Source organism: Rhinopithecus roxellana, chromosome 21 (assembly GCF_007565055.1).
Source record: "Rhinopithecus roxellana isolate Shanxi Qingling chromosome 21, ASM756505v1, whole genome shotgun sequence".
Classification (NCBI taxonomy): domain Eukaryota; kingdom Metazoa; phylum Chordata; class Mammalia; order Primates; family Cercopithecidae; genus Rhinopithecus; species Rhinopithecus roxellana.
In genome coordinates this window covers 59,340,101-59,356,717 of record NC_044569.1, presented here as the reverse complement: position 1 = coordinate 59,356,717, position 16,617 = coordinate 59,340,101, and the positions used below count along the sequence as shown (strand labels likewise).

The 16,617-nt window shown below is 35.7% G+C and overlaps 1 protein-coding gene across 17 annotated transcripts in view; it reads left to right on the top strand.

The window, feature by feature from the left end:
- TCF4 (transcription factor 4) overlaps positions 1-16,617 on the top strand; it is a 371,854-nt gene that overhangs the window by 238,779 nt on the left and 116,458 nt on the right. For 11 of the 17 annotated variants that reach the window (XM_010375837.2, XM_010375843.2, XM_010375831.2 and 8 more), the window contains 2 exons: positions 3,236-3,365; positions 3,834-3,883. In XM_010375837.2, the coding sequence (XP_010374139.1) occupies positions 3,236-3,365; positions 3,834-3,883 (180 nt within the window). The remainder of the gene's footprint in view (positions 1-3,235; positions 3,366-3,833; positions 3,884-16,617) is intronic. The other 6 variants (XM_030926185.1, XM_030926183.1, XM_030926187.1 and 3 more) reach the window with 1 other exon arrangement.

Sequence of the window (16,617 nt, the reverse complement as noted above, 5' to 3'; positions counted from 1 at the left end):
GTTATGGTATTGTAAGTCTTTTGGGAAGAAAAATAGGAGCGAGTAAGGGGGAAGGGCTTGTCTCATCACACTGTGAACAGTTAAGTAAAATGCTAAACTATGGGTTTAAGATTTACAGGTTAGCTCTGCCAGATGCCACATCTGCCTCCAGTGTTTCCTGGCAGATTCGGGCAGCCTACTACTGGGACCCAGCATAACCGCAGAACATGAGCTTGCACAATGTGAAAAACCTAAAACCATTATAATCCTGTTTAAGGCCAGGATGAATTTGCCCATTTGAAAGCAGACATAGTTTTCAGGCTTAACTTTTATGAAGCATAAACTTGTCTTTAGAGCTATATATATATATATATATACACACACACACACACACACACACACATACACATATACATATATATGTATATATATATGCAGGTAAATTCATAATATAAACGAATACCTTATTCATTTTGTGCAAAATTTAATTTACTTTAAATCACATGCTGTTCACTTTTTAAAATTTGTAAACTCAGATTTTTCAGCCAGTGGAAAATTTATCTTTCTCATTGCTACAGAGAGTTAAGTATGTGACGCAAAGGCCAAACAATAGTAAATGGTCATTGTTCACTTTATAAGTATACTCTATAATAAGAACACATATATTTTTATCTTCATTTTCCCTAAGGAGGTGTTTAGGGCCCCCTTAAATGTGAGGAAATGTTTATTTTGTTGCTTTAGAAGAATGATTCTATTGTCCAAGGGAGAAAGAAATAGGAACAAACAGGTCTAAGGAGAAAGAAACAGGAATGTGCTTTGTGAAAAAAATAAAGATTAACAGGAACCACTAAAGGTTTGTAAGTGCTATCTGGTCCTAGTACTGTCTTACTGCACATAGCCCTTGCACCTGCATATATAAGAGTTAGATGTGTGATGTATTATGACTAGCCCATGAAATTATATTCTTTTAAATTAACAACAGTAAGGTCAACCACAGCCTGTAGCTGTTTTGTAGTTATCATTTTATATTTTTCACAGCTCTATTGTGAATGCTGCTAAAAGACAGTGTAGCAAGTATGTGTTTTTAGGTTGACCCCTTGAATGCATTTAATTTCTTGAGAGTGAAAACCTTTGCTACCAGGACCAAGAAGAATTAACCAGTGGTTAAACTCATTTAAAAACACAAGCAAGCATTTCAACGTATTTGCTCAGCCCTTTTCTGAATATTTTATATACTTCTAGAAAAAGGAAAATGAAGAAATAGGGGTGATTTGTGTCTAGAATATGAAGTTATTTTCAAACTCCTTTCCAATGAAATGAAGACTCATTCGTGGATTTACCAAACTGTAAGGAGGTTGTGATTTCAAATCATTCACAACTTTATTGATGGAAATTTCAAAGAAAACTTGGACACAGACTTCACTATAACTTTCTTTGTTAATGAGAAATGCCAAGAGTGAAATTTAGGTTGAGATTCAAACATTTTTGAATGCCACTCCTAAATGATAAATTCTTTGTCACTAGATTTCTGATTTATACAAAACTTTATTATCATAAGCCTTATGTTTTAGTTTGCATTGTGTAGTGTTTTAATATGTCTCTTAGGTTCAAAAGAGGCAATTGTTGAGCATACAGATGTCAGATTTTTATCTGATAAATCTGGTTTTATCAGGTATTTATGTGGTAAACGCTAAGATACTAGCAACGAGTTTATTACTCAAAATGTGCTTTCAATCTGAAATCTCATCCTTGAAGTTGTATTTTGAAGTAATGTTTATTACATATCTCTTGAAAAAGTCTTAAGCTGGAATCAGTAAAGGCGAGCTTGTCAGTAGCTGATTAGTCCTTTATATATGACTCATCCAACACTCAGAAAAACCCCTTGGAATAGAGAGGTTCTCTTTATGATATTTAGCTATATGGCGGTAGAAAGGGGAGGTTTGAATTTTTGATTTTCCAGCTTATGGGTCATATTTGACCAACTGCTTTCACTAGAAGACATGCCACTTTGTTGAGCTATTTAGGAATCAAAAAGACTGTCTTAATTTAAAACAAGGACGCTTTGTTTTAGTTGGTGACTGCCTTGTGAAATTTTTCAGTTCTCAGCGGGTTAACCAGGGAACAGGGGCAGAGTCATAATTGGCCTATTTAGAGTATTTTGCATGTGAATAGTGTGTTAGTGAAGCATCCCTAAGTCTGTTGTGAGTGACATGGTGATTAGAATTTAGATTAGGGAAAACACATTCTGTACTTTATCAAGGACAGTAATTAGTTCAGTCAGTAAAAGTTGATTACAAGTAACGATAAAGTTAGATTTTTAGTACTTAATTTTAAAATTTCTTTATTAAACAGTGAATTTGTTCTTAATATAAATGGTACTATCTACTCTTGTTTTATTGCATATCAGAATAATTAAAAGAACCATGTGTTCAATGCAGAGTATAATCAGACGATTTATATATTATGGGTAAGTTTCTATGTAGTTTTTAGAAAATGTAATATTATATATAATCTTTCTGATGTCATCATTTTTCAAAGTTTAATAATTGTCACACTGATAGGTTATTGTGGAAGTTTTCTAGTGTTCAGGTAAATGTTTAATCTGTGGGATGTGTCTTAGTTTCCGATAGACCTCAAGAGGGCATTCTGAAGTCTTTTGTGGCTGTTAGCATGGAATATCTGCTATTTCTGTAATTTTGAGAGTTAGTGTGAGGATTTGAATTTCCTCTTGTTTCAGTTGGCATTTTCTCTTCTGTGGGTGCTATGACAGTTCGTGGAGAATCATGATATGCGGTACAGAGAGGCAGGGTTCTCAGTCGAGTTCATAGGCTACACTCACTCCCAGTGCGTGCAGCCGGGGGAAGTTGTGTGCGTTCACAAAATGAGATTCTTCTTGTTAAGGAAGGGGATGAATAGTTCCCAGATATGAGCCTAAGTCTAGAGAAAGGAAACATTAGTCTTATATAAATGCCATTTGTTTTGTGAAATTAAAACGTGAGTCATCTTAAAAGACTTAAAAAAATATTGTTTAAAGGGAATCATCTACGTTCCTTCTTAAAGTAAAGAATTAAAAATTCGCAAACTGTGATAGCTTCTTAGACTGCCTTTCTTTTGAGTTTTTGTTTTGTTTTAATTGTCTCAGCTTAGCAGATGCCGTTTGCTTTATTACATTGGTTTAAGTGCTAACAATCAGTTGGGAGGTGGTGAAAGTAAAAAATTAAACTTATATGGTTGTTTTCCCTTTTTAACCTTTTAGCAGAGTCTCCTTGGAGGTGACATGGATATGGGCAACCCAGGAACCCTGTCGCCCACCAAACCTGGTTCCCAGTACTATCAGTATTCTAGCAATAATCCCCGAAGGAGGCCTCTTCACAGTAGTGCCATGGGTAAGGTGTTCCTTTGTTTGAATGCCTGAGGGATGATTATGCCTTTTTCTTTTTTTCTTTCTTTCTTTAAAATATCGCCCCCTCATCCTACCTCCCACCCCAAAAAAAAACCATAAAATCTGGCTCAGTTGTCATCCTGGAGACTTCGCCCCAGTACACTGAGTAGGTCAACGTTAACAACTTATGGTAGCAGAACTTTTTTGGTGTCTGCTTATTTCTAGTTTTCTCTTGGCTGCACCCATAAGGAAGCTTTTAAAAGATCAAAGTGGCAAAAAGTTAAATGTCTTCATTTTTAAGAACAAGGCAGCATTTGATTTCTGCTAGTATCAGATGTGATCATGGTAACTACAGTTTGCTAAGGTAATGATTTAAGGAAATGTGGTATCATCTAGAAGTCTTTGTGGTTTAATCTATCTTAGTTAGGAAAATGGGCATTTGGGAGCTGACAGCATCTTCATTTTCTTTCAGAGGTACAGACAAAGAAAGTTCGAAAAGTTCCTCCAGGTTTGCCATCTTCAGTAAGTACTGCTTGTTTCTGCTTTGTATATTGCTTATTTTGTTCTGTTTTGTATCGATGGGAAGGAGATAGAGGTAAATGAGTTTCCATGCGCCCAGAGCAGCACGTTTATCTAGAAGGTGGATGAGGTAGAAATGACCTGCACATCCAGCCACCTGACCCACATTGGAGTGATTAATTTCTCCTCCTGGAAGACTGGGTGGTTATGTTGATATTCAGCAGGTTAAGCTCTAAAGAGAGCCTTGAAAAGGTGCCTGAAGTTTGAGGAGTTTTACCTGTACAGGGCTTTCAAGAGAATGAGTATTAGTTTCATGTGTTGGTTAAATTCTTTGTCAGTATTATGATGATTTATGGATTTGCATGCGAAAGGAGATTTGTGGAGAGGATTTAGGAAAAATTTACATGGGTTTCAGCCCAGAGTGCAGGAAGAATGTCTCTATTTTCTGGAGAGGTTGCTGAATAAAGGCTGCAAAGGTAGCTGCATCAGTAGCCATTTGTGTCTTTACTACCAGGTGACAACTAGAAGAAGTCAGCTGTAACCAAGAGCATTCTGGGTCTTTTTAATAGCTGGAGCTCTATGCAGAAGTTGCTAATACCCCCCACCCGCCCCCAGCTCCCCAGCACAGCAAAAGCTGGTTGTGATCACAACTTAATACATGATATCATATTTTGAATTCTTACGTTCCTAGATAATTGTATTTAATTTTGTTTAGGACTAGTCCATTTCTGGTAATTTTCTCCTTACATAAAATGAAAACATAGTTTCCTCTCTTCTTTCTCTGTTTCTTTATCCTTCCTCCTTTTTTTCATTCTTCCTTCCTGTGATACAAAGTTTTGATTTAATTCTGTAGAGTACTAGTATTCTTTGAAAAGAATGCTAATGAACTTTATTATGTTTTTATACTTTAATATAAAATCATATTTAGATTTCTTAAAGTATATTACCAATCAATGCTTGCATATTAGTTTCATTTCCTTTTTGATGTATTAGAAGAATAATAGGTTTTGCAAGTGTGCTAAGATTAGATTAACCCAAACACCTGTGTATTTGACTTGATTTCAGTTCAGCTCATCTGAACAATTATTAAATGAATGTATCAGAATAAGTCTTATCAGGAAAAAGAGTAAATTTTGTGTGCTGATTATCATAGTGTTGGTGATGTTGAAGAAGCATCACAAAATTATTCATAAATATAGAAAAATATTGTGTAAATAAGATTGCCAATGGTGTATAGTCACTTTCAACTATCAATAAGTCACTTAAAATTGTACTCAGTTGTTTATTCTTTGAATTTCTGTGTTGTATTGAAATTGACTAATATACCCAAAGGATTTTATCGCATATTTTAAGCTTGAAGTCAGGGGTGGATTTAATGTTGATGAAACTTTAGCTTTTAATAGGTTTTATGACAACTTCAAATGATATAGTCCTAACAGCTGTTTACATTTTAAACATGCCTGAACTTAATATGGACAATATTAAATGCATTTAGTGGACCTTTGAATGTTCTGACACAATGGAATAACTATCCTATAAAAGCCATAAAAGACTTAAAGCTATCCTACCCTCTTTATACCTCGTATTAAAATTAACTTGTTTTATCCAATGCTAAGATTAGGCAGAAATCTAGACAATTTCTAAGGAGTGCATTGGTGTGGCATCGGATGGCATGTATATGCTTAATCATTGTCAACAGCAATTTTCATAATTCGTTGTAAATTTTTAAGTATTTCCCTATAGCTAACTGGCCCCTTTAGAAAATTTTACTGGTAGAGTGTTTTCTTTGCTGTTAAGACAGTTTAGGTGTTGCTGCTAGGTTGTGATACGTTCAGAAATATAAAAATATTTTTCCTTTATTTCCCAATAAACAAAACTTGGGAATTAGGAATTTAGTTTTATTCTATTTAATTTTTGGTTTTTATTGGTCAGTTTAGGATTTACTCTTCTTAAGAGTTTTATCTTGACTAAATGTTTTCATGGTCCTTATGAAACATTTTGATGAATAGCCTTTTTTTCTGAAATATGAGGAAGAAAATACAATTAAAAATGACATTTTTAACCCTAATTTTTGAGCAAGAAGAACATGTTTAGGTAATTTTATAATTTAATCATCCATTTACTCATTACCTAAAAAAAATCAGCTCTATTTTCATGGCAATTTAACTTAGTTTATGTAAGCTTTGTTGTAAATATCAATTGCTTATTACTTACAGCAAGATCCACATGGCTTACCACCACACAAAATATTTATTTTAACTTGATTCCAAAAAAGGTCTGCAGTAGACACGGTCAGACCTTTCCCCTAGCAGATCTGTATTTCTATATTTTTAGACCTCTACCACGCTTTTTTTTTTAAAGCTCAAATAAAATTATGACTATTTGATAAGAGATACTTCTTAAATTTGTTTCAGTATGTATGAGTATTTGTATAACAGATACTAAAAGATTAGAGATAATAAAAGTTTTCCTTTGGAGTGATTATGACTACATAAAGACACTTATATGTTTTCTTTGATACATATTTACCATGACAAATAGTAATAAATCTGTCACAATCTGTTGTGGCAACTCACTTTCCCCCCCATTTTGAAATGGGCCCTCTCTTTCCCTTATGATAAAAGGAAGAAAACTTAAATGGTGACACTGCATCATCAGGTATTATTTGTGACACGCCTGTGGTACGGAGACTGGACTTCTTCTGCTCCCATTAGGCTGGCTCTTCCTCCCAGGCTATCAAGAGAGAGAGGGGATTGCCTGGCCCTGTTTTGAAAGCACTGCAGCATCTGTGGGAGAGAGAAAACATAGGCCTGGCCCGACATCATGCCATGGATCTGGCAGGATCCACGAATGTGTGTTTGTACTGTGTGCTGCATCTAGAGACCTTACATCACTGTGGAAGGATGACACGATGATGGGATAACAGAAGACCCACCAGGCAGGGTCTACAGGACAAGCACAGTGTGTAGGGGGGAAGACTGTCCCTCTAGTGCACATAGACCAGTACTTGCTAGGGAGATTATTTTTTTTAAAGGAAAGCCTGTGTGAAAGACAGCTATCTAATTGCCCACGAGAGCTCTGCTTATTACCGCAGTACATTTTTATCTTTTCGGTTCATATTTTAGTATGTTGCTCTTTTTAGTCACATCCCAATTTCTCGTAGCCCTCATTTTTTGCGAAGACCTTAGTAATGAAGTGTTGTCTTTGTTGATGTCAGAATTTATTTTGCATGTCTAAGCTCTTGAATCTACATGAGAACATCTTGTTTTGCTAGATTTCTACATTTTGGTTTTCCGTTTCAAACCATATTTCATCTTAAACTCAATATTTTGCAACTTTACTGCTCATTTCAATAAATTTGTTTTATATAGCCTGATAATCATACACATTTAATCATGAATTCGTACAAAGAAAAAAGGACTATAGTAAATTAAAGTTTTGGAAAAAAAGGATTCATGATTCTTGAAAGAAATTGACATGAAAGTACTAAAATCTAGAAAGTAGCAAACAATTTTACATTGTGCTGTTTTAAGATACTTTCATCAAACACACAAAACAAAGGCATTATCTTTTGGAAACTTTATTCTGCCCATCAACATGTAAACGTGTAAAACTTTTATCTTAGAATTTGAAGTATTTCAGAATTATATACATTTTATCAGAAACTGTTAACAACTACAAACTTTCTACTTCAAACTTTGGTGGAATTTGTCTCCACTTGTAATCTGATTTGAAACTTTAATGATGGTCTCACCATGACCCCAGTTGGAATCTCCTGAACATCAGATTTTTCTGGAAACAGAATGTTTTATCCTTAGAAATAGTTTATGACCTCTCCTCTCTGGTGATCTTTCCTAAAACTGTACTTTTCAGTAAAGTCTTTTTTCCACGTTAAATTACAGAGGGGTTTTGTGTGTGTTTTTTGTTTTAAAACTTAGGAAGACCTGGCAAACTTTAAGTGGTCAGAGATGATTTGGGACACATGGATCCTAAGATAAATAATTTCTGCTATTATAAAGATTCTAAAATAAGATTTGGACGCTTCAAGAATATTTGTGACATAAGTTAATCGATAGGTGGGTTTGAAAAATAAAAACAATGTGTATTGGATACTAGGTTCACCAATTTTCATAAGGAAAGAATTCTTAAATAAAATGAAATATTTAAGTCTGGATTAGAGTTTCCTTTACAGAAGTGATTATTAGGGGTATCAAGAAAAATGAGTAATGCTAATGGCCTTAAATGTCCTACGTATTTTGTGTTATATAAAAACTTTCATATTTGAAGATTTCAAACATGATGTTGAATCCATATCTTGAGCTATTTAGGGAAAACCCCCTTTTTCCCAGGTGCTTGAAGAAATCACAAACAATTTAAAAGAGATATTGGTAAATTGTTTTTTCCTTATCAGTGGCCTGGAAATTATGTATGATTTTAAAAATCAGTACTGAACTCAGAAATATATAAATTCCTACATCACTTTTGAAACTGATCATAGGGAAATCAGAACAATGCTTTTTCATGTCAACAAATTTTAACAAGTAATAATACAATTTTCTTTAAGATGAAAGTTTTATTGAAATATAATATCTATCACAAGGGAACTAAATATCAGCCATCTGGGCTCTATCCTTTTTAGGAAAGTCTAGAAGTAGCTGATTGTGTGATAAGATGTAAAAGGAGGAAGCTCTTCAAGGTTCATCCCTGCAGAGATAGATACTTTGTGAAGAAGTATAACTGCAAGTGTTTAAAATATTAAGATAGCTCTTAGTATTCACTTTTACACTTAGTGTGCCCATTTTCTAATTAAAGATATTGGAATGTGAGGTTTGGATATTAAAATTGTGCTTATTAATTAATGTTTAGGCAAGAAGGAGGTTAAGAGTGGCACAATTAAGCCATCTCAAATAGGACAAAACTATTCACACAATTTACACGGCATGTATAACATGACAATGGGCAACAGTGAAAGCTGAGAAAATATTCATGACAAAGAAAGTATTTTTGTGTGTGTGCAGTTAATGCTGAGTTTGCTAAACCAAAGACTTCTAGTTCAGCATGTGCGTTTTTTGTTTTGTTTTGTTTTGTTTTGTTTTTTTTTCGTGAAAACCAATCTTCTCTATTGCACATTGAGAGTATAGAGGTTATGATTTTTATGAATTGCTGGTATATGAAAAAATATAGGAGACTCTCTTTATTTGTTTTCATTGGAGGCTCTTACTCCATTAAAAAATTTTTAGAAAGCACACAAGACGCTTGCAAATACTCAATGTACATACCATTAGGCATTCTAATATCCCAGAAGTTTGCTCAAGGATTTCTGAATTTCTGTTTGGAATTTTGGAATAATGAGCTCCTTCATCCACTATCCTCCTCTTCTCTGCCTTGAAGCCCAATCCTGTGCCCTTTAAAAAAGAAGGCTACTGGTGTGCGTATTTTAGATAGAAAGAGAGAAGAAACATAAAGGAGAAGACAAGTACCAAAGTTAACTGTGGATGAAAAGTTTGTGTATTTTTGAGCTGTTCTTGTTTTATCTTTACAAACGAAAACGCTACATGCCCCAAACACTCAAACGAAACACCACCAGTTCTTTCCTTCCACAAGAAAGAGGCCTTCCTGGCCAGCAGGGCCTCATTTTTCTACTCAGTGAGCTCTTCTGAGGAGTGGTGCCTGATGTATCTTCCTGCTCCCCAATGAGTTTTTATTTTTAATCAAGTATTCAAAATACTATTTTGCATGCTAAGATTTATCAGGACTTTCGTTACGATGTTAGCAGCTGGAATAATAGTATTTAGTGTAAAACTGGACTTGTTGAGAAAAGAGAAATACATTTCTGGGAACTGCTATTTTGAACTTTATCATTTTCACTGAAGAGTATATTTTGGTGTGAAGTTTTGGACTCGAGAGTGGTTTAAATTACTGAGAAATGTAGGAAACCACTGCAGGGCTGCTTAACCCAGAGAGAATTATAACAGGGCTTGCATGTATTTTGAAAATAAAACCTTTTTCTGTAGTATCCAGCTTAACTGTAAATTTATATTTACGAAATAATATAGACAGATGCCTTGATAATTTGATTGAATACCATTTTTTAACTTTTAAAATTTAATTGATTGAAAGTTTTATTTGCTAACATAGCAAAATGTTCTCCTTTTTTCCAGATCACTGACAATTTCTGCATTTTCTATGTTTTATTGGTTTCGAATAATTCTAAAGTTTTTCATTGAAAGTAATGAACCAGGAATTGGAGGGCTAAATAAGATTCTCTTAGAAGATGTGGCAGTAATCCTAAAAGAATAAGGAGTCTCTTCGAGAATTGGCAAAGTTGTATTTTCTTAAGGCAAAATCCATACTTGGTCAGGCTGTTGACAGACACCTGCTTTGTCTTGGTTTTTGTTTGAATTTTTACATAAATTGCACTGAATTATTAAACTGAACATAAAATTGCATCTCAAAGCAATAGCACAGGATTTTCAGCCTTGATCAATTTCGACTATCCCAGGATGTATGTGTGCACGTTTGTGTGTGCACCCATGTGTATGAATGCGCTTCTTTTAAAAGAATAGGAGCTTTTATAAAATGTGGTGCAAAACTTGTGGTTTTAAATACTTAATTATTTTTTTATCTGAAAACAGCAACACGTGAGTGATTCTTTTTTAAGTTGCAGCTGCTGCATAGGTGTAAGGCTATTTGAGGAGTTTGATGCTTTACTTGAGCATATACTCCCTCTTCAGAGAAGTTAAGGTAGTGCAGAAGTTTCCGCATTTTGTAAAATTTCAGGGTTGAAAAGAAAGATGCTTTATGATTTGGTGAGATGGATAGATTTTACCTCTGAAAGAATGCTCAAGTTATATTTTGGAAGGAACATTTTAAGAATTCTACTTATGTGATTTAGTGACACCCACTGTTGTCTGACTTTGTCATCTGAGGAATTAATCATAAATAAGCCATTAGGGATGAAACTTGATATATAAGTGCTTACTTCCAGAGTAATAAGAAGAGGAACTGTGTGTGTGTCAAATTTCACTAAATTTATTTTGATTATTCCGTAGAGCAGGAAATAGGAACATTCCGTAGTGAAGCTCTCTTCATAGCAAACTGTAAAGAAAATTTCTCAGTGTGTTGCCATATGTTGGCAGTGATTAAAGGGCATTTCCTTTGTGAAACATGGAGCCATATTAGAAGGACTTTTATTTTCTCATAAAAATGACCTTTGCAAGTACATTTAATCATGAAAACTGGTATCATTCCTCACACACACATACAAAAAGTGTCACTGTTACCACTTGCTGTTACCATTAGGGAGTTTAGGAAAATGCTACTTTGGAACAATTATTTTGATGACATCTGAGAAAGAATACCTAAGTGTCTACAGGAGCCTCCTCCCTCCACAGCCCATATCATTCTAAATATGCCTCCTGAATTCTGCTTATAATAATATTGTAATGGCTTTCATTCTACCGATTGGCACAGTATATCATTATATCATTAGCTGCTGTGAGAAAGCAGTTTCAAGTAGGTGGCAGATTCTTAGCATTAATGTTTTCCAGTAACCCTGTTTCGAGAATTGGGTTGTTTCACAGGTGCTCAGGCATGTTCACACGGTACAATAATATTTTCTGGCTTGCTTTCTATGAAACGAACTTGAAGTACAAAATAATTCAATAATAAGTGGAGTATAAAAACGGGCTCTAGCTTAAGAAAGTTTAATAACTCAAGACATTAAAGGATGAGAAAAACAATTGTCTAAGGAGGCAGCAGTGTTTAGGTCATTTTGTATTACTGTGCTAAAGCTGAGATTTATTAGGAGAATGTTTATGGCCTGATGATTTAGACTTGTTGAGTTTAAATTTTTTAAACCATTTGGTCAAGTAGAAAAGCACTTTTCTGTATCTATTGTATGATTTGAAAGTATTGTTATATAAAATAAATTCGAAATTCTGCCATTTAATACTCAGGCATATGATTCAGGAGTGAAATTGCATTGCAAGAACCTTGGGTTCCCTAATATAGTGTGTTAATATGCATTTTATTTTTAGAGATATATAAGACGTTGGCATATATAATCTGTGGCTTAATTGATAACGGCAAAGAAAACGGAATTAAACATATTTATTATGAACAGATATAGTTGGGATTACAAAATTCAAACTGCAGTCAGTAATTATTTTACAAATAAATGCATTTCATTTTCCCTTTAGTAAGTATATCAGTAACTTCACCCAGTGTTGATATAAGTGAAACCCGACAGTAACAAGCTGGGAGTGCCCAGGTAGAAGGGGAAAAAAGCAGGTTCATTAATTCATTCATTCCTTTCTCCATTTATACTTATTCAAAGCGTATTTTTCATTGCAGCTAAAAACTAGACACACCATGTAACATGGAACATGTCTTTCTCTTCTGTGTATTCTTATTTAAATCGTGGAGCTTTACAACTAAGATTCTTCACGTTTAATGAAGTTTGCAGTCTTGTGTCACTTGCATCACAATTTGTAGGAATAACCTTAGCATTTTAAAGAGTGTACCATGTAGCCTTTTAAGAAAGTCATGCATTTGAAAAATAAAATAACCCACACAGTATAACACATGGACTTTTGTCCCTTAAGCGGATTGCCCTCACTCACTAGCTTGTCACCAACTTGAAGCGGGTGAGGGACATGTTTGAGATACATCTTTTTTGTCCTATAGAAGCCAGACTCACTGCTTTACTTTTGTGTATTACCCTGAAATATGTTTCCAGTGAATGATTATAGTAGTAAAAGTGGTGTAGTAGGTTAGAATAAACACTGCACTGGACATAAAAAGACCTTTCTAATTTAATGTCTGACAGCCTCTACTTCCTCAGTGGCCTTGGTTAGGTCACAAACCTGTTTCTCTGTCTACAAAACAGGTATAAATAGTGTCTGCATAATAAGATGGTGTCAATATACTAATAATAAACCTTTATCAAAGTACTTATTCCATGCCAGAGTAGTTATTCCATGTACTTACTCCATGTTCTGAGTGGTATACTATTAAATCATTTGCATCTATTAAATCATTTATTCCTATAAAAATCCTGTGAGATGGGTACTACTGTTTATTCAAGAGACTTAAAAATGAGACCCAGAGAGGTGAAGAAACATGTCTGCGGTCACACATAGTAAGTGGCAGAGCTGGGAGTGAGACCTAGGCAGTCTGTCTCTAAAGTTTCAGGGTTCTTAACCATAATGCTGTCTATGCTGCCTATAGCGTTTCAGACACTCTGTAGACCAAAAAGCTCTCTTCAGCAAGGTCATCGTTAACTTAGCAAGTGTTTGACTATTTACAATAAATTAATATTAAGAAGTTTCATTTCACTGTAGAATAATCATCAGTATCTCTATATAGTCATATCCTATAACTTCTGCCCAAGCAAATCAGTATGCCAGGCAGTCCAGGATAGCATTTGTGTAAACAAAGACAGTATAATGTAGTGGTTAGAGTATGAAATCTGATCAACTGGGTTTTTAGGGGGCTATGTCACTTCCTATTTGTAAAATAAGTACTCATTGGGGTTTTAATGCATTTATGTAATATCTTTGAATGTTACATTCTATTGTTACATATAATAAAAAGCACTGTTATGCTGTTATCAGTAACAAGGTAACTACCTTTCTTTTGGCATTTGAGAAACAAATCTAACATGGCAGCCTACTTAGGAGTAGTTAGCAGTAGATAGAAACTAAGACCAGGGTTTCAACTATGTGCAAAATAATTTTACCTAACAGAGGTCCCTTGCTTTTTCTGAAATTATGTAATATTGCTGTTTTTTGTTTTTTGTTTTTTTGCAATGGGGTCTTGCTCTGTCACCCAGGCTGGAAGTGATGCATAGTTCACTGCAGCCTCAAACTCCCAGGCTCAAGCGGTCCTCCCACCTCAGGCTCCTGAGTAGCTGAGGTTCACACCACCACACCCGGCTAAATTTTTTTTTTTTTTTTTTGGTAGAGACAGGGTCTCCCTGTGTTGCGTAGGCTCTGCAAACCCATCTTTATCAAACCAAGACACGTAGTCAGCCCTTTTAATCATTAGACATAGTGCTCTGCAAAGTTTATGTTGGAAATATTTTCTCTATCTTTTCTCTTTTGAACTGGTACATCAGCTATGATGCCTGGAGCTGCTTATAATGTGGTTCCCTTGGCCAATAATTTGTTTATGCCTAAATCAGCCTTGCCTCTAAGTGATAAGGAGATACATGCTTTCTTTTGTTTTGTGTCAGTGGTATTCTATAATGGGCCGGGAACGGGTCTGCCTGAGTGATGCACAGCCTCTTGGTGGGGCTGGCTATAGTTTCCCCCACAAAACTGAAGGTTAGGCCTAAGGATTAACTTTGCCTGGCAAGATGAAGACGTGTGGACTAGGTAGACCTGTATGGCAGTCTGTTTATCTCATAAAGTAAACAGAGTTCAGTTTGTTTAGGACTGCTTAGGTAGATTTCTAACATTAAGCAGGAATATTTGTACAAATATTTTAAGGTAAAGACAAAGAATGGCTGGATTCTAGCCTTTGACACATTATAATGTATCTTTTCTCACTGCCCCTGTTGAATTCACAAAAGAAAAGGTATTTTTGATAATTGGCTATGAGAAACTTAAGACATTTTTTTTTTTTTTATAAAGGCTGATTTAGTTAACTCTTCTTGCATTTAAAGAAAAAAACATCTGCTGAAAGTAGGGAGGGGAGGTGTGAGCGGAAGCATGGTCTCCACATTCCACAATGAATGTCTTTTCCCAGCCAATTTTAATTTGCAGAAAAACCAGGCACCGAGTTAGATTCCTCGGGAAAGGTCCCTGTTGGCTGGTGAGCCCTGAGCTTCTTCTGGGTACCTCCCCACCCCCACCCTGAACAGGGACTGATGCTTCAGTTCACAGATAGTCTTTCTCGGGAAAGCAGATAGATCCGATTTAGCCACCCCTCATTTGTAGTCATTGCCACCTTGTGGATTGCAAAGGATATTGGTTTTCATCAAACTTCCATTTCGATTTGGCTTTTTATGGCAAGTACACGTTGGCAGTGGATTGCCGTGTTCCTCACCAAAAGGATCCTGGTTTGTTCAGCAACACCTCACTTCTCCACTCACAGTTCATTTATGATTCTGATGAGAGTGTTTTTTCAGGAAACACACATTTCACTTTTTGACCTAGGAGCATCTGTTAGAATTTTTTTTAATACTACTTTGGCATTCTGAAAGTGTTAATGTCTTTCATATCTGTTTAATGCTATTTAGGGATATTTATGATCACCTCTTGGTTACTCAGGGTAAAGTGTGTCGCAATTTTTTTTAAACAGACAGGAAAGCATTCACATGAGGAAACAGATTGCTTTAAACATGTGCTTCCTGTGACAGTAAAAAGAACAAATTAGATTTAACACTGTGTAATGAATGCATAAATGTGTACATTTAAGCTTTTAAAAGCTTTATGTTCAGTTCTGGTCACAACAAAAATTGAGTCACCTGTAAAAATTAAAGATGCCTGGGGTACTCTCAGACTTTTGAAATGCCCAGCAGTTGCAGTCCTCGCCTGACGATGCCTCGTTGGAATTATAAAAAGCATGATCTATTAGTGCTGGAGAGAACTAGAACATTACAAGGCACATTCAGAGGTTAAACCAGGTTAGAGTCAGATTCCGTACATTTAGCAAATAAATCAGAATTTGTTTTGCGGGGGAGAATACTTCACTCTCATCTTCCTCCCTAAGAATCAATGAAAAAATCAATTTTCGGGAACCCCATATATTCCCGTCTTTCATGAAAGAAAAAGAAGGAAACCTGATGTTTACTTACTAGCATTTACTACAATTTAATTGTATAAGAAAATGACTCTCTTTCTTATGTAATTCAGTTTGTGCTCTGTATGCTGGCAGGGAGTGAATAGAATCTGAATTAATATTTCCAGTTAGACTCGAGTGTGGAATTGGAGGGCCTGAATCCTCTCCCCGGAAGAAGAGGCACTCATGGCCATTTCTGTCTGAGCCTGAGGATAGTGCCTCTCCGTCCCCTGTGCTTTCAAAGCTAAGGATTTGTGGCACACTTGCCATCTCTCTGGCCAAGGAGGGCCAGGACAGAGTCCCTTGGGGGAGGGCACGTAGTTTGAGGACATCTGACTCTCTTATATCACATACTGAGGTACTAATATCAAAACAGACTGCTTGTCGTCGCACGGTGGGGCAGTGCTTTTTTTGGCTGCCGTGGTCGAAATGAAATGGGCAAGCTGTAGTCCGCTTGGCATCAGAATGGGCTAAGGGAAGCAGGGAAATCAGAGTCAGACTGTGAATGCAAGTCACAGCCAATGGTTAACTTCCTTTTTGTGTGTCACTTGGCAGCAGCGAGACCGATGGTGCTTTTTTTTTTTTTTTTTTTTTTAACATGGGTGAGAGTTCAGTGCCCTAGGAAGAGCCGTAGACGCTGTTATTGTCCTTCCTCATACAGTTGACTTGTGTTGATTTCTTGAGGCCAGTACAGCTGTTCCAAGAGCCAGCTCCAGGAGCTTTGTGCATATGTACATGGCCATCGGACATTGGATGAAAAAGGTAATCAGATGAGAGGTGATCCGTACAGAATCTCACTGCTGATCACTAGGCAGTCACAGAGGAATCAGGTTCTTGCATAAGGCAATAATACCAAAGAATAATATGTAGTGCACTTGAATGGATACTCCCTTGTATACAGACACCCAAAGATATTTTTAAATTATCACCACTCCACACCCCTCATCTCA